The sequence below is a fragment of the Equus asinus genome, chromosome 7, assembly GCF_041296235.1.
Source record: "Equus asinus isolate D_3611 breed Donkey chromosome 7, EquAss-T2T_v2, whole genome shotgun sequence".
Classification (NCBI taxonomy): Eukaryota; Metazoa; Chordata; class Mammalia; order Perissodactyla; family Equidae; genus Equus; species Equus asinus.
In genome coordinates, this window is record NC_091796.1 from 37,861,294 (window position 1) to 37,884,268 (window position 22,975).

The 22,975-nt window shown below is 34.9% G+C and overlaps 1 protein-coding gene across 2 annotated transcripts in view; it reads left to right on the plus strand.

Moving 5' to 3' along the window:
* The window catches only part of RPRD1A (regulation of nuclear pre-mRNA domain containing 1A), an 87,755-nt gene that overhangs the window by 28,130 nt on the left and 36,650 nt on the right, over positions 1 to 22,975 (plus strand). Inside the window, exons 2-7 of one of the 2 annotated variants that reach the window (XM_014829291.3) lie at positions 8,844 to 8,973; positions 12,347 to 12,453; positions 12,544 to 12,641; positions 15,578 to 15,704; positions 15,814 to 15,989; positions 17,551 to 22,617. In XM_014829291.3, the coding sequence (XP_014684777.1) occupies positions 8,844 to 8,973; positions 12,347 to 12,453; positions 12,544 to 12,641; positions 15,578 to 15,704; positions 15,814 to 15,989; positions 17,551 to 17,754 (842 nt within the window). In that variant the 3' untranslated portion in view covers positions 17,755 to 22,617. Of the gene's footprint in view, positions 1 to 8,843; positions 8,974 to 12,346; positions 12,454 to 12,543; positions 12,642 to 15,577; positions 15,705 to 15,813; positions 15,990 to 17,550; positions 22,618 to 22,975 lie in introns of those variants that run through there. The other variant, XM_014829292.3, reaches the window with a different exon arrangement.

The window sequence follows — 22,975 nt, forward strand, 5'->3', positions numbered from 1 at the left end:
TCCAGAATTCTACAATAGTGGTTCTCAAAAGTGTGGTCCCTAGACTCCAGCGTCAGTATCACCTGAGAGTTTGTTGGAAGTGCAAATTCTTGGGCCCTACCCCAGACCTCCATCAGAAGCCGTATGGGTAGGAAGGAGTAATCTGTGTTTTAACAAACCCTCTAGGTAATTCTGAGGCACACTGAAGTTTGAGCATTTGTTGTATAAGAACTTTCCTTCACCAATCATTGGTGACTCTGAAATACAGTTCATATAGGAAAAGCAGGATAAATGCTTTGATTTTTTTTCCCCTTTGTCAACTGAATTAGTTCTTCAGCACCTTGTTTTTTAATGAACTTAAGGATTTTTATATGTTTGTGTTTCACATTGTTGTAGTCATTCTTTTTGATGCTCTTAGCCAGTGGCACCTCTTGGAGACTTGCTTATGTCTTTTGGATACAACCCCAGTAGTTTTTAATAGCTTTCTTGCTTGCTATCATGACAGGATGTTCCAGGTTCATCTTAGGTGTTTCCTGCTTTTATTGGCAAAATCTTACTTAGGGATTACAGTATGGGTCCTGGGATTGCTGATTTCAGTGCATTTTTTGAGGGCATTTAATTACTTTGACAGTTTTTGTTTCGTTGGTAAATGGGGGTAACAGTTTACTTTGTAGGATTGTTTGAAGATTAAATGAAATACATAAAAAACTTTTAGAACAATGCCTAAGTCTTAAGAAACTAGTCAATATTATTCTTAAAAGATTAAGAAAGTTTTAATCTCAGTTCCACTCTAGAAGCATAACATAAGTAAACAGTGTGATGTGTGTTCTTCTAGAACTCTTCCAGTTGACAGGGTCTTGTATAGTGGTCTAATGGTTAGGATGAAGTTTGTTCTTTTCAAGATTTTTAAAATTTATTTGTTGCATATACCAAAATCAAAGTTTTAAAAATTATTTTAGGAACTTGAATTGCCTTTGGTCCTTTAGAATGGGAAAGGTGTTTATTTGCCTGGCCTAGGTGAATTTTCTTTTGTGTGTGTGTGTGTGTGTGTTACCGAACATTGAAACAGGAGTGATCATGGATAATCGCACTTGCAGGACAAAGTCAACTGGTGGAGCACCAAGTCAGCACTACCCAGAAGCCCTTTTCAACTTGTAGGCTCAAGTTAATCATTTAATATATAACTCATGTGTTTCCCCTTTATGACTTAATTTTTGGTAACTCTTGACCCCTCTGTCAAATTCTTTTTCTTTTTTTTTTTGGTTTTACTTTCTGCATATATTTGATTTTATCTGAGATGTACATGTATGTAATATTAATAGTACTTTAAATTATTTGACTTCCTATTAAGAATAATGTTTAATCTTTACATTATTTTTAACCACAGGAATTAATTTTTAGACTGAATTCTTTGCTTCTATGTCACAACTTAAATCCTATTATTTTTTATTGTGGTAACATTGGTTTATAACATTGCATACATTTCAGGTGTACATCATTATGTTTTGATTTCTGTGTAGTTTACATCTTGTTCGCCACCCAAAGACTAATTATAATCCATCACCATACACATGTGCCTAATCACCCCTTTCACTCTCCTCCCTCCCCTCTCCCCCTCTGGTAACCACAGTCCAATCTCTGTCTCTATGTGTTTGTTTGTTGTTGTTTTTATCTTCTATTTATGAGTGAGATCATATGGTATTTGACTTTCTCCCTCTGACTTATTTTGCTTAGCATAATACCATCAAGATCCATCCATGTTGTCACAGATGGCAAGATTTCATCCTTTTTTATGGCCGAGTAGTATTGCATTGTATAGATATATACCACATCTTTATCCATGTCCCTTGATGAGTCTGTAGGTTGCTTCCAAGTCTTGGCTATTGTGAATAATGCTGTGATGAACATAGGGATGCATGTATCTTTATGCATTTGTGTTTTTGTGTTCTTTAGATAAATACCCAGCAGTGGACTAGCTGGATCGTGTAGTAGTTCTATTCTTAATTTTTTGAGGATTCTCCATACTGTTTTCCATAGTGGCTGTGCCAGTTTTCATTCTCACCAGCAGTGTATGAGAATTCTCTTTTCTCCACATCCTCTCCAACACTTGTTATTCCTTGTCTTGTTTATTATAGCCATTCTGATGGGTGTGAGGTGATATCTCATCGTAGTTTTGATTTGCATTTCCCTAATAATTAATGATATTGAACATTTTTTCATGTGCCTGTTGGCCATCTGTGTATCTTCTTTGGAAAACTTTTCAGTTTTTTTGACCATTTTTTAATTGGGTTTTGTTGTTGTTGAGATGTATGAGTTCTTTATATATTTTAGATATTAAACCCTTATCAGATATATGGTTTGCAAGTATCTTCTCTTAATTGTTAGGTTGTCTTTTTGTTTTGTTGGTGGTTTCCTTTGCTGTGAAGAAGCTTTTTAGTTTGATGTAGTCCCATTTGTTTATTTTTTTTTCTTTTGTTTCCTTTGCCTGTTGAGACGTGGTGTTTGAAAAGATGCTGCTAAGATCAGTGTCAAAGAATGTGCTACCTGTGTTTTCTTCTAGGAGTCCTATGGTTTCATGTCTTACATTCAAGTGTTTAATCCATTTTGAATTTATTTTTGTGTATGGTGTGAGATAATGGTCTACTTTCATTCTTCTGCATGTGGCTGTCCAGTTTTCCAACACCCTTCATTAAAGAGACTTTCCTTTCTCCATTGTATGTTCTTGGCTCCCTTGTCAAAAATTAGCTGTCCACAGATTTGTGGGTTTATTTCTGGGCTCTCGATTCTGTTCCATTGATCTGTGTGTCTGTTTTTGTGCCAGTACCATGCTGTTTTGATTCCTATAACTTTGTACTATATTTTAAAATCAGGGAGTGTGATACCTCCAGCTTTTTTCTTTTTTCTTAGGATCCTTTGGCTGTTTGGAGTCTTTTGTTGTTCGATCTCTGTCTCATTTATGAAGAACTGTAGAGTATTGGATTGTATAGATGTACCACGATTTATTTAGTCATCTCTTTCTTGATATTATCGTGAATATCCTTAGGGATTTTTTGTGCATTTGTGAGAATGTATTCATAGGATAAAATCCTAGAGGTGAAATTCACAGGGTCAAGGGATTTGTGCATGTACATTTTTCATAGATATTCCCAGTTATTTTTCTGAGATTGTGCTCATTTATATTTTAATCATCAATGTCTGAAGATGTCTAAAGGTGATAATCTTACCCATACTCTGCCAACTTTAGTTAGTGTCAGACTTTCATCTTGATCAATCTAATGGATAGAAAATGATAGTCGGTTTTAATTGCTTAACATTTGTGTTTCTTTGACCTTCCCATTTACACTACTTGACCATTTTTCTGTAGGTTATTGATTTGTGAGAAGTGTAGAATGGAGGGGGAAAATGAAGATATTTGAACTCAATACATTGAAGATACGCAAGAGTAGCTAAATCTCTTAAGTAGGTTTGTTTTTCATAATCTGAATTTGAAGTTGAAGTTTCTGGGAGCAGTGTAATTTTACATATGTTCCTCTTTTAGCTATGCTGGGTGAGGTTAAGACCAGAAGTCAAGTTAGTGGAACAAATAATTAAAGGCACATGTCTAGGCCAAAATTGATTGATTTCGTAAATCAGCTACTGGGCTTGATTCCATAGATTGGTAGATGAAACTGACAGTTATTGCTTTTGATGGAACTTAGTTTAGTTGGGAAGCACTAGATTAAATAAAAACAATTATAGTTGGGCTAAGTGCTCCATAGAAAAAGCATGGGGTGCCATGAGAGCATATCAGGGCTGCCTGCCCTGTGAATGCACAGCAGACATTAAGTCAGTGCTAATTGACGGAATGGAAGATTTGGAAAATGGGTGTCTTTATAACGAATGGGTGTCTTTATGCCTGATGTATGTGTACTGGATGATCAGGGAAAACTAGAGGAACCCATTTAACTGAAGTCTTAAGGATGGGTAGGAGTTGGAGAAGTTGGAGTAGTAGTAGTATTAGGCATGAAGAGAGAATAGTGTAGATGGCAGAGAGACCTTTTTGGGCTTTTAGTTCATATTAAGGAAAAAGTGTTATCTGGAGAACAATTGAAAATCTTTGAAGGATTTTGCGTAATTTATGGGCTGCCAAACATCTGAGACCTCCTGGCAGTGGTACAGGAATACACCAGCTCTGTCCATTTTTCACCCACCTCAGCTATTAAGAAGCAGCCAGCTGTGTCTGACTGAACTCTTTGTTCTGTCTGGGACAGATAGAATACATTCAGGAATTGTCTGTTGATTATATACTTTATGTGGCAGAGAGTATTACTAAGTTAAAGTAGTTTCTGTCCTACAGTCACCTGTCCATCCATATGAGCGTGTCTTCTAGTCTGTAGTGATTCAGTTACTAGGAAATTAAATGAGGCTGTCCAACAGTTGTTAATAAATCTTTTTTGTTTCAGGATAATGGCTTTTCTTCTGATTTTTTTCTATAAGACCTACAGTGGTGCTCGTTTGTGCATGCATGTGTGTGTATACATGCATGGATATATATATTTGTTTATTCAGCTTTTTGCTTCTTCTCTCCAAGTAGAAAGCTTCCCCTGGAAAAAGTGTTCTTATGTTTATAGATACATTAAAATTTTAGCTGTTTGTTGTATTTATTAGCATTGTCATCTACTCTGGTTTTAAATTTCACTCTCCATAAAAACATTGATGATTGAGTTAGATTACAATTTGCTGCATTATATCAGAATGAGTAGGCATATGGTCTGTACAGTGTAAGAAAATAAGTAATGATCCTATCACTTTCTGATTATGAATAAGTAAAACTAGATATGAACTGATCATGAATTAGTGATATTGGAGGACATTTCTGTAATCTTTTGAGTGGCTAAGTTCGTTTCATATTGTTTATCTAATAGCCCGGACTCTTCTTTTTTGAAGCCTTGTAACTGATCTTTCTTTTATTTGAGTTGTTTGTGAATAATTATGTAACTGTTTCTTACTTGTGTGATGAACTGAATTTGTATTGCCTTTTTGGGGGATATGGTCAGCTTTTTAGATAATATTATGTTCTCATATGTTAGTCAAATTTTGTTTTTATTGTTATTTGTGTGTTTTGATGTACCTGTTTATTTAAGGCCCCAGGACAAGGGGCTATAGTTAGTACCCACCGGAGTTTAATTCAGAGTGGCAAGATATAAGACAATGATTCCTTGCAGTATAAATATTGACTGTTTCTTGTTTGGTTTCTACTTTATTAGTACAAATATAGCAGTATACACACATGCAGACACACTGTGATATAATATTATATTTATGATTGCTTCCAGTGTTGGTGTGATGCATTAAAGGAGAGAAGGAATAAAGAAAAAAAGAGAGCTAACCTTTTCAGTGATGTGACCTATCACGTGCCAGTTTGTATGGAGCTTGCAGACTCCTCGTGAACAGGAAAGGTTATTTTTGACGTGTGCCCAGCGTGGTCCCTGGCTCACAGCAGACATTAAGTCAGTGCTAATTGACGGAATGGAAGATTTGGAAAATGGGTGTCTTTATAACGAACACTGTGAACGATAGAAACATAGGAAATGACTAGGTCAGACCCATGATTTCGCCTTATATTCTGTTGCCAATGGTTTTTTTCTTTAAAGAATTATGAAATGACTTCTTTGCCCTTTCTGTTAACTTTGTATGGTTTAATAACAATTTATGGCTCTGTTAATTTACAAATTATCAATTCATTTGAAAATCATTTTTGTGATTTTCTTCTGCAATTTCTTGTTGTGATTAGTTCCATTAGTTTATTAACTTGCCCTACGTAAATGTATACATAGTTTTAAATGGAAGTAAATTTTTTTTTCTCAGAAAATTTAGAAAGGGGTATAAATTATGGAAATTTCTAGGTATTTCTCATATTTTAGCCTAGGTTTTACAAGGGAAAAAAATGAAAATAATGTCCCGGTATTTGCATCCCATACCAAATCCATGCTTCTGGTACAGAGTTTGTCCTTTGGAATATATTGGGAAATGTATTTTGAAATCTTGTAAATTTTTCTTTAGTGTACATTGTAGAAACCATTCTGAGTTATTTATAAGAGATTAATAGCCCATGAATTTAAAAAACATTGTAAAATATATACTTTTTCATTTTTGTGGTAAAATATTCGCATAACATAAAATTTACCATTTTAACAATTTTTAAGTGTACAGTTTAGTGATATCATTCACACTTTTGTACAACCATCCATCTCCAGAACTCTTTTCATCGTACAAAACTAGAACTCTTTACCCATTAAGCAGTAACTTTCCATATCTCCCTCTCCCCAGCCCCTGGCAACTTCCATTCTACTTTCTGTCTCTATGAATTTGACTGTTCTAGGCACCTTATATAAGTGGAGTCAAACAGTATTTGTCTTTTTGTGACTGACTTGTTTCACTTAGTATAATGTCCTTTGGGTTTATCCATTTTGTAGGATGTGTAAGAATGTCCTCTTTTTTTTGGTAAGGAAGATTGGCTCTGAGCTAACATCTGTTGCCAGTCTTCCTCCTTTTGCTTGAAGAAGATTGTTGCTGAGCTAACATTTGTGCCAGTCTTCTTCCACTTTGTATGTGGGATGCCACCACAGCATAACTTAATGAACGGTATGTAGGTCTGCACCTGGGATCAGAACCTGCAAACCCTGGGCCACTGAAGTGGAGCACGCAAACTTAACCACTATTCAACTGGCCTAGCCCCAAAATGTCCTTTCTTTTTAAGGCTGAATAATATTCCTTTTGTATGTATATACTACATTTCGTTTATCCATTCATCTGTCAGTGGACTCTTGGTTGCTTCTACCTTTTGGCTGTTGTGAATAATGCTGCTAACATTCTAAAATATTTTGATTGAGTTGCTACTTAATATTCTCAAAAGGTAACATCCTCTTTTGTTTATTACAGGAGGCATAGTCTAGTTGATAAGAGGGAGTGCTTTGGAATTGGACTTTTTGGATTCAAATCCTGGCTGATAGCTTGCTGGTTATTTCAGTGTGGGCACATAACCTTTTTGATGTCTATTTATTCAACTGCTAACTTCAGATAAATAATGGTACCTTACATTTTTTGATTAAATTAGGTAATATATGTTAAGTGCTTAGAGTATTGTGTAACACATAGTAAAAGTTGATAATTGTTACTGTTGTTTAGGAAAAAGAGCCCATTAGATCAGGTGCTCACTCAAAAGTACTGCAGGCACTCTCCCAATTAGGTAGTAATAAAAATTTGAGTTTTTAAACTCACTTTGATGCTGAGAAGGCAAATACTTGAATTAAATAATACCAGCCTTTTCTTTGGGCAGGAGTAGGTAAAAAAGGGACAGGGTTGAATATTGGGAAAGTTGCCATTGTTATCATCTTCATGGGAAAGGGTCCTGGTATCTTAACCAGTTGTACTGTGGTTTATCTAATGAGACGAGCCAGAAGAATCAGAAGTTGTTTGCTATTGCCGCCTCTTCCTTATCTTTATTCTGTGCCAGTGACTTTCAAAAGCATGAAAAGTGATGAGCCACAACTTTAGACAGGCAGACGAAGTTATGCAATGTACGGCACAGGTTTGTAAAGTCTGATCGGTTGTGACTCAATATTTTACCGTTTTTTGTGAGAAGATTGGGCCGCTAGTTTCCCCCTCAAGAAAGATGTGAACTCAGAAGTGGTTTTTAATATGTTGAACGCTTAAATTTTAAATTGAATGCTCAAATCTACAGTACCAAATGAAGCCTGCCCAAGTTTTTGTCTTAAATCCAGTAACTGGCCCACACGAGCAGTGCAGTGGATTATCAGTCCTGCATGTAAGTCCCTACACCATTGTAATGTGCATGCCACAAAGTATGATGCTTCTGAGTATAATTGTACAACTTTGAATGTTTCAGGTTTAATTCTAGTAAAATTATATTAAGGAAAGTCAGTATAAAAGGTTATATTCAAGTAAATATTCCTTTTGTATATGAATCTTGTTTGAGTCATATTCAATAGTAATATGCCACTTAACATTGTAACCAATAAAAATGTATTCTGGCCCACAGTGGTTGACATCTTGTTCAACAAGATTTTAGAAGGATGACTACGCCCACGGAATGTAGTGAGTAGGGTCATATTTTTGTCAAGATGAATTCAGTTATTTAAGGCCATGTAATCCAAAGGGGGAAACAGAGTCTAAACTTCACCCATCTCCCTAACGTTTATTGTATTAGCTTGGCAAATACTTATTTCATAAGCAAAAAAATATGTAGTTGATTGAAATGATGTCTCTTTCAGCCTGTTTTACATTTTGTACTCTTTTGTTTCACAATAACTTAATAATTGATTTTTAAATCAGCATGGGTATTAACAATCATAAATTCAAGATTTAGGGTACCATCTTAATAACATGACCAATCGCCATTTTATTTTAAATGTCTACATTTCATATACTGTGTAATAGTTTTAATAAAATTTAGCAAGGATGGAGTCACAGAGATGCAATTTTATACAGGCATGAGGATTTCAGTGTATAAAACTATTAGTTTGGGAATAGTGATAAGACTAGCAGTCAAGGATAAGTAGTTTGGGTGACTTAGTAAAACTCCAAGGAAATAAAAAGATGTTTCATTGACTACCTCTGCCTCTTGAGTTCTCTTTTTTCCTCACATGATTGATCTTCAGAAAGCAGAGAGTAGTTATCTTGGTGACTTACAGAATAGTGACTTGATAAGTTTGGTAGTACAATGACAAACTAGGGTTGAACATGGTACATAAAGGTTAGTAGGTTTGTCGTAGTTTTCAACTGCTTAATTCAGGAATTGAGAAAGTTATTTCAAGTTAAGTGAGGATATTTTAAGTAGATTTTTAAATTTTTTTATTTTTCAGCCAAACCAAACAGGAAGCTTACTTTTCTCTACCTAGCCAATGATGTCATTCAGAACAGCAAAAGGAAGGGGCCGGAGTTTACAAAAGATTTTGCACCAGTTATAGTGGAGGCTTTTAAGCATGTTTCAAGGTATGATAATTGTTCTGGATACTAGGTAATCTGTTTTAAATGTATCATATGTCCTTTTGCTAAAATTTTCCAGAAGCCATTAAAATAAAAAACAGGGAATGTATTTCTTTGAAGTTTTCATTTGAAATTACCTGTCAATGGCATTTGTAAATGTGTTAAATACTTTCTGTGAAGGAAAATTTTTTTTGAACTGTTGCTAAGGTGGGCATTTGGAGTACTTGAATTACAGCTTTCCTTTAAGAGACCAAAAGCAACTGCCATATTGAAGTGAACTTCATTAAGAATGAATGAAGGTGTTGTATTGAAAATTCGTGTGTTTATAAAGCTATCAGTGTTCCAACTAATATTTCTGGATAAACTTAGTACCCTTTCCCCTCATGTTGCTTATAATGATTTTAAGGGTTTCTAGTGTGTGGGTGTATGTCATAACATTTTAAAATGCTTTGGAAATAGAGAATATTTAAAATAATCATAAACTCGTTGAAAAATTTTGCTACGGAAAAATTCTGAGAGTAGAAGTCTTTGGCTTATGCCCTTTTTAAATGCTTATTTCCAAACATTTTCTGCAAATATTTGTTAGATTACTTGGTAAGCATTATTGGGGTAGACTGTTAAATTAGTCTAAATTATAGAATTCAGTGGTGAATGATGATCTGTGTTGAATGATTTAAGGATGAAAATATACTCATCAAATGCCCTGCAATTTTAGTCACACTGGGTGCATTTTTTAAAAATTATAAGAGTATGAAATACTGCTGAATGTTGTTTTCTTAAATAAATATTATTTATCCTTCAGTTTAGGTACTGTCTTCAACCAACTTTTCAGACGTTAGTGTTTCTTAGAGTTCAGTCCTAGAGCCCCTTCTGGAGTTACATTCTTCACTTGCCCTCTGGGCAATTTTATATGCTGCATGTATTTTCTTGTTATCCACACCCTAATAACTCACTGCAGTCTGGATTTTTTTTTTCTTTGTTTTACTTAATCGAATTTCTAGTTGTATGCCTCCAAACATCTCAGACTCACTGTCTGATATCGAACTCCTTATGTCCTTGCTCCCTGTCAAGCTTGCTCCTCTAGGCTTCACTCTCTTCGTGAATGGCAACTTCATCTATCCAGATGCCCACACAAGAAATTATGTGTCATCTTTAACTCTCTGTAATATTGAGATTTATAATATATACCACTCTTCTTTCTTCTTCACTCCCCTTATTCCATATAATACTTATAGTTCCTTCAGTTCTTTAAATTTGTTTCCATTCCAGTTACCACAATGTCATTTCTATATAATTGCAGAAGTAGCCTCCGGTATTGTTTACTCCATTTAGGAAACTCTAGTCAGAGTTGCAGAGCTGATCATAACACTCTCCCTTGCCTTTGAGTGGTTCTCATTTGTCCTAGAGATCAAGTCTAAAGTCCGGAGGAAGACTTAAGATGTTCCTGTCTGCATGGCCCTGTCTCCCTCATCCCATTCCTGTGTCACATTTCTTCCATACATACACCCTGTAGTCTACAGTTTAAGCTAAGTCAACCTCTTTTAGTTCTTTCTGCCTAAGATTTTATGTATGTTATGTCTCCCTAGAATTTATTAAAATATTTATTGACTGCCTACTCTGTGCTAGACCCGGAGGATACAGTAGTGAACAAAATTTCTAGTGAAATTTACATTTCAGTGAATGACAAAGTTAATAACTAGATAGATAAGTGAATATATATTATAATGTCAAAAGATAAGTACTATTAAGAAACATGAAGCAGGGAAGGAACGAGAGAGTGTGGCGGTGGTCATTTATTGTTGTTAGTACCCACGAGTCTATTCCACCTCCTAGTGACCCTGTGTATACCACAGCAGAACTCTGCCTGGTCTTTTTGTGCCGTCCTTTCACCTTTCATGCTTTATCAGACAATGCTTTGCTGCTATTCATAGGGTTTTCATGGCCAGTTTTTTTTGCACGTGGGTGGCCAGGTCTTTCTTCCTAGTCTGGTCTAGCCTGGAAGCTCTGCTGTAACTTGTCCACCACGGGTGACCCTACTGGTATTTGAAATACCAGTGGCAAAGCTTTCAGCATCACAGCAATACACAGCTGCCACAGTGTAACAACCGATGGACACAGGTGATGTGGTTCTCTGACCAGGAACGAATATCCAGGCCATGGTGGCTAATGCACCAATCTTTTTTTTTTTTTTTTTTTAAGGAAGATTAGCCCTGAGCTAACATCCTCCTTCTCCTCATGCTGCCAATTCTCCTCTTTTTGCTGAGGAAGGCTGGCCCTGAGATAACATCCGTGCCCATCTTCCTCTACTTTATATGTGGGGTGCCCGCCACAGCATGGCTTACCAAGTGGTGCCATGTCCGTACCTGGGATCCGAACCGGCAAACCCCGGGCCATCCCCAAATGCACCAATCTTAACCACTAGACCATTAGGGCTGGCTGCTCAGTTATATCACGAAGTAAAGAATGACTCTTTGGGGGAGATAGCATTTGAACAGAGACTAAAGGAAAGGATGAGCCATTTGACTCTAGAAGGAAAGGATTCTAGGTAGGGAGAATGTATTTAGGGAATGTGGACTGAGACGGAGCCAGGAAGAAGAACATGTCCACCTTGTGGCCCAGGATAAGAATTGTGGTTTTATTCTTGGTATGATTGGTAGCTCTAAGAGGATTGAGAGCAATATGATCTGATTTACGTTAGTAGAGAAGAGAGTGAAAGAGTAGAACCTGGGATACCAATGAGAAGACTCTTAACAAAAATCCAGGCAAGAGATAATAGCGGCTTAGTCTACAGTGATAGTGATATAGGTGGTAGGAAGTGGCTGAGAGTAGTCTGTTTCCCAATGTCCTGTATATCCACAATCTTCAGATCTCAGATTAAATATCACTTCCTCACATACCCTTCCTGATCTTTCTGGAACTGAGCGAAATCTGTTACACGTATCTTTAACACCTTGTTCTCTTTTGTGGCACTTATAGATAACAGCTGCCATAAAGCTCCATTTGTATCTTCAGTGTCAAAGATAGTGGATTGATCAATAAATGTTTGTTAAATAAATTTAAAAAATCACCTATTAGAAATCTTCCTAGCTTCATGTTCAGCCCCCATTAGGTTAGGGGCATCTTTGTAAACTCCTATTAGCTGGTACTAACACTTTTACATTTTTTGTAATTATTTGTTTAATAATATGTCTATAAGCTCTTTAAGGGAAGCGGGGGATTATGTCTGTCTTGATCACTTCAACCCTGAACTACTACTGGTCACATAGTGGTACTCAGTAACTTTTTTCAGGGAATGAGTGACTAATTGTATTTAAAATCATCATTACCTTTTCCGTAGCACTATGCAGTTTTACTGTTAATATTTTTATTTTTTCTTTAGTGAAACTGATGAAAGTTGTAAGAAGCACCTTGGAAGAGTGTTATCTATTTGGGAAGAAAGATCTGTTTATGAAAATGATGTATTAGAACAACTTAAGCAAGCTCTGTGTAAGTACAATCTTTTATGATAATCTTTTATCATGATCTCTTCGTTAAAATGTATTCTTTCATTAAAACTTAAATGTTACTTCAATTCAGATGGTGATAAGAAGCCTAGGAAGCGAACTTATGAACAGATAAAGGTGGATGAAAATGAAAACTGTTCCTCTCTGGGATCTCCAAGTGAACCACCACAGGTAGTTTTTCTCTTAGGGGAGTTACGTTACTATTACTTCATGTGGCCACCAAGATTTATTAATTTCAATGTTTTATTTCTATAAATTGATTTTTATTATAATTCTTACAAGAAAGAAACTGTGAATATCTCTTATTTTCTGATCAACAAATTGTTTATGTTTAATGCAGTATGTTGTGTATTGTATATTAGGCAGTTGTATTTTGCATAGAAAGAGTATTTCTGATTGCTAAGTATAATTAGGTCTGGTGACATATCCACCATTTAAACAATTTCCTTTTAAATAAATAAGACACTGTGTGTTAAGGCTATTTTGTTCTATGATTTAAGTACACTAAAAATTCCAGTCCTAGAGATAAACACTGCCCTTTTTAGTCTTTTTGCTTTTAAACATGTAAAAATGAGTGTTAGAGCAACAAGTATGTATTCATATGGTTTTAGTAACTATATAGAACCATGTAGTTCCATGGTAAAATAACTTGAATTAGAATCATTATCTTAGTACCCTTTGTCCTCTCAGGTTGGTACAGTAAGTATAGCATTCCTTAGCCATCAGATAATTCCAGAAAGACATTTTTAATTTTTAATTATGTGGCATTGAGTCTTAAAGCTTCCTCCTTCTATGTTTCAAACATATAGGAGGGACAGATAAAATTTAAAAGGAGAAAATGAAGACATAGCCATACCCTTAAAACAAGGTAAATATCTTCGTGGGCTAGAAATGATACAGAAACACAACTCAATATATGAGCCAGGGAGTGGTTCCTACTGAGCTTTGGTCTGGAAGCAGACACAGGTTGCCGGAAATTAGTATGTTATGGGGTAACAAGCTCACAGTGCTCTCTGGGAGTTGGAGGACTGGACCCGAACTCACTGCATGGAACCAGGGCCTGGATGGAGTTCTTTCCCCCATGAAAGGAGTTTGAAAGAAAGATACAACTGATTACTGCCTAGAACTGTGGATCTATATCGGTGTTAGTACTAAGGAGACAGAAAGAATCCGACCAAGGAGGTCAGCTAGGATCTGAACCAAGCTATCTCTTGGCTCAGTGACAGGAATGCTGAAGCCTACGTGGTCACTATGGACAAGAGCTTGAATAGAAAAGTAATAAGAACATAAGATTTGGAGGAACTCTAGGTTTGTATCTCTTTCCAGTTTGGTAATAATTCACAACAGAGAAGCACTTTGTGCCAAGAGCCCCATTATGATTCCATGAATAGTAGTTTATCTGAGTTCTAGATACAGGGTCTGACCCACTCCTATTCTCCCTGATGAAAAAGTAACCTCAGTTGTACTTAGGAGTATCTTTGAGTAACTGTCTGACTTCTCTAGTACTTGTATAAAGTGCTATTGCTTTTCATTTTATAATGACCATTTTGGATTAGTTGTACTGCTGAATTCTCCATGGTTTAGTTTTGTAGTGACCATTTTATTTATGTCATTCTTTATAAGAATGACTAAATTTTCTCTTTGTAGGATTCATTTTGAACTCATTTTATTCTCCTCTGTTAGTGTTGTTTCAGACAACTTTGCATTCTTATTTGATCCTTGACCCAGCATTGGGAACTTAGAATGAACTTGGTAGGGATGCAAAGGTTTGGTGAAAGTAGGTTGTAGTTAAAGCATTCATGCATTGTCAAGACCATCAAGCCAGGTTTCTTCTAAGAACTCTAGAAAATTTTAGAAATTTTTAAGACTGATTAAAAATAATAATATATAAGTTAATTGGGGCACCATGAGAAATAAGCTTCCTGGTAATTGTCATTGCTTTTAAGCTCACTTTCATTGTGGAGGGGCTACATCTTACAATGAAATTATTTTTTTAAATATTGAGATTTTAAACACATAGTAACGGATTTAAAAGCACACTTGGGATAGTATATTTCTTATTAGATTCCGTTCATTCTTGTCATGTTCAATCATTTGCTATGTTGTAGACTCTAGTGATAGCATTTTTTATAAGGGAATAGCTTAAAGAAAAATCGGTAACTGACTATCAGTATCATCTTAATATGTACACAGAATTGATAATTTGTGTGTGTAATTTCCTAGTGTTCTAAGATCAAGTCTTAGAGATCAAAAAAAGAAAAAAAGGAGGTAGGAGGGGATGGAGGCTAGTAAAAAGAAAGTTTACTCATTTTGTTTTGGAATAACTTTATAGACATGAATTGTGAAATCCCCAATTTCAAAGGCAAAGACTTACCCTTCCCTCTTAATTATAGCTGGTAAGAAAAGGGTGCAATTAAAATATCCTAATGATAAAATAATTTTTATATGTAAGCATTATATAAATATTAGTCCTCAAATATGTGGAACTTTGTAATATTTTAATGATCTTATTAACAAACCATAGAATCGTTGAAGACACCATATTTGAACGTATTCCAAAACTACATTTCTCTTGTGCTTTAATTACATCAATTAGAAATGGAATCTGGGAGACTCTTCTATGTTGTGGTAGAAGATGATGTGTATCCTCCTTCCCCCAATGTCTAATTTAGTATTGAAAATTCTTCTCATGTATAATAATATAATGAATATATCATACCTAAAACTTGTATCCTCCAGGTTAAAATTACAGCCTGCCTTCCCTTTTCCTACTGTATATATATGGCATATAAAGTAATCTCATCATTTTAATAGTCAGAGAATTAGTTTTACGCTATCTGTCTCCACTGCTGGAATATGAGCTCCTCAAGGCCAGGGGCCATGTCTCATTTATATGTTTCCAATTTATATGTTTCCAGTACCTAACAAAGTGTAGCTTCTTTTTCTTAATATATATACGAAATGGACTGTCTTTGAAAGCAGTTTATATTTGAAACTTTGAACTAGGAAATAACCCGTAAGTATTAAGGAATATGAAATAAATTTCAAGTCTTTTGTATTTGTTTAAGCTTCGTTTATTTTGATTCTAAAGTTGTGTAACTTTTTAGACTCTAGATCTCGTTAGAGCATTACAAGATCTAGAAAATGCAGCTTCAGGTGATGCAGCAGTTCATCAGAGGATAGCTTCTTTGCCTGTTGAAGTTCAAGAAGTATCCCTACTAGATAAAATAACAGGTGAGAAAAGAAAATGTGGTCTGGAACTGTTTTGGGAGTCAGAGTGAGGGAACGGCATATGGTATTGTTTTTGTTGTGTAATAATTTTATTATTCTGTGCTTTTCTTAGATAAAGAATCTGGAGAAAGGCTTTCTAAAATGGTAGAGGATGCATGTATGTTGCTGGCAGATTACAATGGCAGATTGGCGGCTGAAATAGATGATAGGAAGCAACTCACTCGAATGTTAGCAGATTTTCTTCGTTGTCAAAAGGAAGCCCTTGCAGAGAAAGAGCATAAATTGGAAGTGCGTAACCTTTTCCTTTCTTAGTGTTTATTTACTTTTTCAGTAGGGATTTTAAAATATTTTAATGTTCCTGCACATTTTGCATTTTTTTGACATAGACCTTTTTAGACAGTGGCCCAGGTAAGCTACTCCTTGCATTAACTGGTTTCTTTCTACTTGACCCAAATTAACCTGCGTAAGTAAATTTAGAAATTTGGAATTAGCAGAATTGGTTGCATTTTAAAATTATTCATGTGAAATTCCAGTAGTAGTGATTCATCTCATGAGTAAAAACTCTTATCTTCAAGAACAAAAATAATAGGAAAATAGCAGTTGGTATAAAATCTGGTGTCAACTACACTAAATTATGGTTGTATTTATTTAATTCCTGTTCTGAGTACACGCAGTCTTTTGCGTGTACAATTGAAAAATAAAAGGACTTCTTTGGGCATAGAATTTGTTTGAGTATGCTAGTCTACCTGTCCTTGAACAGTTCATCAGTTTTGCTTTGGAAGGTAGTTTCAAGTTACTCCCCATTCCATCCCTGATTGTGATGCTTGACATAGTCCCACCCCACTCTTGGCTCATACACCCTTAGGGAGAAAGTCATTGTTCCTTTAAATTGAGCGATGATCAATACTGTTGATGAGAAGTCTGGAGGTGCAGGGATAAAAAAAAGAAACACTCCCATATTTTCTTTGAGCAGAGTAGCCATTGTCAGGGATGGATGGGCCAGATTTGATTTTATTTAATAGAATCTTTCACTTGACTAGTTCTTGTTTAAATTGTTTACTTCTATAGGAGTTTCTTATTCTAATAATATGTAGGAGAATTTCTAATTTGTCTGGATCTATTTGCAGTCATGCGTCGCTTAATGACAGGAATATGATCTGAGAAATGCATCTTTAGGCCATTTCATTATTATGCAAACATCACAGAGTGTACTTACAAAAACCTAGGTGGTATAGCCTCCTACACATCTAGGCTATATGGTACCAATCTTAGGGGACCTCCGTGGTATATGTGGTCTGTTGTTTACCGAAACATCACTCTGCAGCGCATGACTGTATTTAGAGACAGTTCTCTGTAAATTTTTAGGTATGTTATAATACTGCCTGTCTTTATTTACTTTTATTTATTAGTGTTTAGTTCTTGTTTCAGCAGTCTCTCATTGTGCCAAAGGTGATTGCTGTTTCTACCTCTGAGAACAATCACTTGATTAAGGATCAGCAGCAGGGCTCTCCCACCCCAAATTCTCAGCTCTTAATTTAGCATTACCTCTTTTCAGTTTGCTCCTCCTCTGCTCACATATACACTCTCAGAGTGTAGTTTGTTGGCACCAGCCTCTACCTTTAGAGAAGTTGCCCAATTCTACATAGAAAGGAAAAGATAGACTTTTTTTAAAGGATACCTATCATTTGATAGTTAACTTGCCAGTTCTTGATCTTGTGATGAAACTTCAACCTTAAACATGTTGTTACTTATTTCATTGTTAGTGGAATTAAGGGTAAGTAATGTCATACGATTTTTGTCTTTAGTTTTTGGTATGGTTTCTTTAACTTCTATTGAGCTTCTGTTGCAGGTGTTGGACATGGGCGTATCTTCTAACGATGTCATCATCATTAGCATATTCTTCCTGCTAAAAATAAATATCAAACTCCAAAGCCTGTATTGTCTCATGTTTTTGAAAATTGTAAAGAAGACCGGAACTTTGTTATTCTACTTTATACTGCTTTCTCACTTAAGTTGGTTATCACTGATTACAAAAATAGAGTTTTGTGTTTGAAATGTAAGTGTAGAAAAAAAATCAGATACTACTCCCAACCCCCTCTTTTCCCAGTGCTTTCCAGCCAGATTTCATAGTTGATAGTTACAGGTGGTGAGACTGACAATAATAATATTTACGATGTGTTAGGTACTGTTCTGAGCACTTCACATACATCAGCTCATTGAATCCTGTATGGCAGGAAATATTATTATCCGCATTTTACACATAAGGAAACTGAGGCACAGGCAGATTAAGTAACTCGCCCAGGGTCACAAAGAGGTAGTAAATTGTTTAGAACCCAGGGAATCTGCCACCGAAAGTGCGTAATTTGCTTCCAAGTTTTACTTAAGGCAATGTAAGGTGACAGCAAAAGCTAAAGCACTCTCTCTCCAACTCTTTCTGCTTACCCCCTCCTCACAGTCACTGTTTTGAAGTAAAGTGTTCTAGGAACTTTCTTCATTGTTTTAGCATGACTAGATTTTATCATAGGAAGAAACCACTTAAATTATGTTAAATGTTTTTTACATATAAAGAAATACTTAAGATTTCTAATAAACCAGGAAGTTATTCCACAGAACTCTTTGTAAATTATCATTTATAATTAAGCGATTCCTTTGTCAGAAGATATGAAAATGCTTTGAGATATTTAGACATTTTTTTTTGTACCAAGTAGGTGGCATGACTTTGAAGTTGAGGCCGAGATGTCAAGATTTTTACTTACCATATCAGCTGTGATATCATCAAATAGTTTTCAGTTACTGTGCACCTTTGAACATGAACTGTGATTGCCATGTAGTAAGGTGTCATTAATTGCTCTTTGTTGTTGTTGAAAATGGGACTTGAAGTTAAAGTATCAGTTCAGGAATTGGCTATTTCATATTTCTTAAAGAGGCCGCTATTAAAGCATTTGTGATAAATGAAAACATGAAGGTTTAAAAAAACTTCGGAAATTATGAATCATCATTTTTTAAACTTGTGACTAGCTGGTTATTAAACAGATAACTTAAAACAGACAATGTCTAATTTATATTTGTAAAATATTTTATAGATTGCTGTAGGAATCATTTATTCAGAAGTCGAAATTATTGCATAAACTATTGTTCACCCAGCTTATTATCTTGGAGGGCATTTATGGATAGGGGAATTAAAATGACATTTTGATTTTTATATTTTTGGAGAGAGGGCAAAATAGAGATCAGAAATTGTTCCATATTCAATGAGATTATGTCTTACCTTTGTTGCTCTATTTTGAATACTTCTTTTTCATGGTACAGTTGGTATAGGGAAACATGCTTTTATAAAATCCGTTTATCTTGTAGTAAATTCATCTATTTTAAATTGCTAGACTTCCATAGAAAATTGATTTTCTAGTCTATGGAATAGATTTCCATGGAAAATTGAAAATCACAATTTGAGGGCTCTTAAAGGGAGAAATCAAATCATAGTTCCAAGTTCTAGAAGTCAGGATAGGAAAGCTGTCAGAGAGGAAAGTGTTTATCTTTTGCAGACTTACGTCAGTCTATTTAGGTTTACTTTTTTTACGTCAGTCTATTTAGGTTTACTTTATTTAAAAAATGAGGACATATTATTCATTGTATGAATATTTATTTAAGTCTGTCTGTCTTCTCATGATGTCAGATTGCATCCATTGAGTTACTTTTATTAGTTTTGTGCATTATAAGTAGTACTACAGAAAACATCCTGGTGGTCCAGGTTTGTATAGTTGTGCAAGTACATCTGCAGGATTGGTTCTTAGAAGTGAAATAGAATAGCGGGGTCAAAGGAAATGTATGTTTAAGTGTTGATAGTGTACTCAAGCCCTGTGTTTTTAAGCACCTTGCAGTGTGAGTGCATCTTTTCCTATGCAGCATTGCCCACATTGAATGTCAGTGATCTTTAAGTTTTTGCATATCTAATAGGCTAAAAATTATTCTTTTTTCCACTCAGATTGGTCACCTTCAAAAAATATTTATTAGACTTTTTATTTCTGCTGCGAATTCCCTATGTAGTTGACTGCTTTTCTATTTGGTTTTGTTTGTGTATTAATATTTGTCTTTGCCTTTTTAGATTCTGGGCTTTCTGGACATAGTTAAGATGGCCTTCTCAATTCCTAACTATAAAAGTACTATGCTATTTTTCTGTAGGCTTTTTTTCCCCAATAATTTTATTCATTAGAACTTTTTGTTCGTGGTATGTATGATGTAGGCATCTCACTAATTGTTTGAAAGTGATAGGAAATGTCCCCATCTCATTTATTGATTAATAATTAGTGGGAATGCAATTATTTATTCCACTGGCCCATTTGTTTTACCCACTGTTAATTATACATTAGGTTTTTGTTTGTGTTACTTTTTGGTGTTGTTCATGTCTGTAATTTTAACTAATCATGATTACCGTGTATAAATTTTTTACTTCTCAATTATTATTTATACACATTTGCCTTCATATGTAATATTTTAAATGACAACATTTTGCTAAGTAGACATTTCTTAATTTACTTGGCCTTTTCCCTGTGTTTGGACATACTGTTTGCTTTTGTTGTCTGTCCTTTATCTGCTAGACAGTATTTTCCAGGTTTTTCAGGAGAGCTTACTTTTATAAAACTTTTTGTTTTCCAAAAAGTTTAATTTCCGTTTTTTTAAATGCTTAAGATAAATTTGTTTTGCCTAAGACATTTAATGAAATTCCTGTGTCACACTCTATTAATGTAGGAAATAATGTTTTAAATATATAGCACTGAAAATGCAGATTTAAAAATCTGTTGCTGAAGGTGTTATCTGCATGTAGCTTTTTGATGATTATCATCAAATTATAAATATTATTCAAGGGCATAGTTGTAAGAAGTATATAGAACTGACTATGGAATCTTTCATCTGTGATTCAGTTATTTCTTTACATTTTGCTCTGTTTTCCATTGAAACCATATTGTTTAAATTTAGAGGTAATTTGATAAGATGGAGCTATGTGGATTTTTAAAAGAAGCAAATGTTACTAGTTTCTTAATGGTTTCTAACATTATTTTTTGAGATCTAAATATTATTAAGTCTAAAATTTTTTATGGTTAATTTAGCCATTTTCCAAGAACCATGTAAATCTTTTAATTATTTTGATTGATTATGCAAGTAATCTATTTTCATTGTAGCAAAAAAGCGACATAAGCAAAAGGCTAGGCCTATGTACTGGCTCCGTGTATTATTTTGTATATTGTCCTTTTCATGTAATATATTATGTGTGTTTTATCATGTCACTATTTTCCTTTTTAATGTATGGATGTATCATAATTTAACTACTGTATGTTCTTATGACTATTTGTTTCCGTTGCTTTGCTCTTATAAACAGTATTGCAGTGACATCTCTAGTTAACTCTTTTACTCACATATATCATCTCTTGTGATAAATTCCTAAAGATGAAATTGCTGATTCATGTTAAAGACTTGATACATGTTACCAATCTGACTTTCAGTAAGATTGTACTAAATCATTGTCTTTGATGATTCCTGAATATTATCTATATGTCTTCTCAGCCATTCTCTCCAGAGAAAATGCATCACATTTGCTGGGTAGATAACATAGGGCGTCTGTTTTCAGAACAGTGCCTTACCTCTAATCTGTGTGATTTGGATCTCCAAATGCAGATATTTGGCTTGGTTTCTTATCCCTCATCTTTTGGCTCTGTGGGATAAGTGTTTTAAGAGATTGATGTAAAGATTTTTAATTGATCCTTATTGTCAGCCTTAAGACTCAGCATTACATTTTAAGGAGCTTGGTTATCTCAAAGTCCTGAGCCTGTCCAGACTTCCTCAGATGAATTGCATTACTTTTGATCATTATCCCTTGTTTCAGTTTTTTCCATCTTCCAAAAGTTTCCTGACATCTGTGTACTGTGGTTGCCTCATCTCCATTTTCGTGGGTTTATGCCTTTATAAATTGCTTTATTATTTTAGTGGCTTTTTGGGAGAGAGTGGAGATAAACGTGAGTTCAATTTGTCATATAAATGAAAGGCCTTTTGTGTCTAAATAAATAGAACTATAATATATATGTTTCATAACTCCTGCCAAATCACGCTTATCTAAGTGGATGTCATTCATGGCCTGGATTGTTAACAACTGATCTTCCTTTTCCCTCTCTTAACCCCCTACATCACTGCAGCCAGATTGATCTTTTAAGAAGAAATCAGGTGTCATCATACTTTGTTTAAAAAAAAAAAGATTCTCCAGTGCTTCCCTGTACACTTTTGGATCTTATTTTAAACTCCATATATGGCTTTGAGCTCACTAGTCATGAGTCTCCATTTAACCTCATCTTGTACCATCTCACAGGCATGCATTTTGTTCTTAAAGCAGTGAAGCATGTTCTCACATCAGGGTTTTTGTTTTGCTAATTGCTGACAGAGTGGCTGGGATGCTCTTTCCTGAGCTTTTCTCGGTTCCTTTTTTCATTCAGGTTTATGTTGCTGTGTCACCTCTTTTCCATTCATTTGGTTCCACTGACCCTTTGTCCTGCCCCCCTTCCTCCTGTCCCCTCCCTCCCACTGTGTTACATTGTCATTTTGTTTTTTGTTTTTCCTTCATGGTACTTATCACTATTTGAAAATTTAAAACTTTGTATAGTTGGTTATCCTCTGTACCTGCCTCTAGAACATGAACTCCATGAGAGGAAGAACTTTGTTTTGTTTTCATGTTTATTGCCATATCCTCAATATACTTGGAGCAAAACCTTTCTCCTGGTACACACACGGGTGTTTCTGTTGAGCAAATAAATGCTAGTAGGCCACTAAATGATGAATGCATGTATGGAATACAAATGTAATTTGCAAGAAGTCTATAATATTTTAAACTGGTGATTTATCTTGTGATTAAATCAGAAAAGAATGATACTTTAATAAATAAAAATGATTAAAGATACTTGAGACTTTTGAAGAAAATTGTATCCAGCACAATAGGTTAACTAATTTTTAAGTCATATTAGTATAGTCCAATAGTTAAAAAAAAAAAAAAGTGGTTTGTGTGTTCACAGACCTCAGTTTCTAGGACTGCAGCTGAGCATTTTGAACAAAGGAATGAATGGCTATTTTAAAATTGTAAAATTTTGTAAATTTGCCCTTTTTTTCCTTCAGAATAAAACATGAACAATGTGTTAGAAAACATGAAAAACAAATGAACAGTCCTCAGCAGTGCTTCAGTACTAAGTTTGTAAGTCGGCAGTGATACCTCCTGGGAGAACCGGTGCCATGAATAA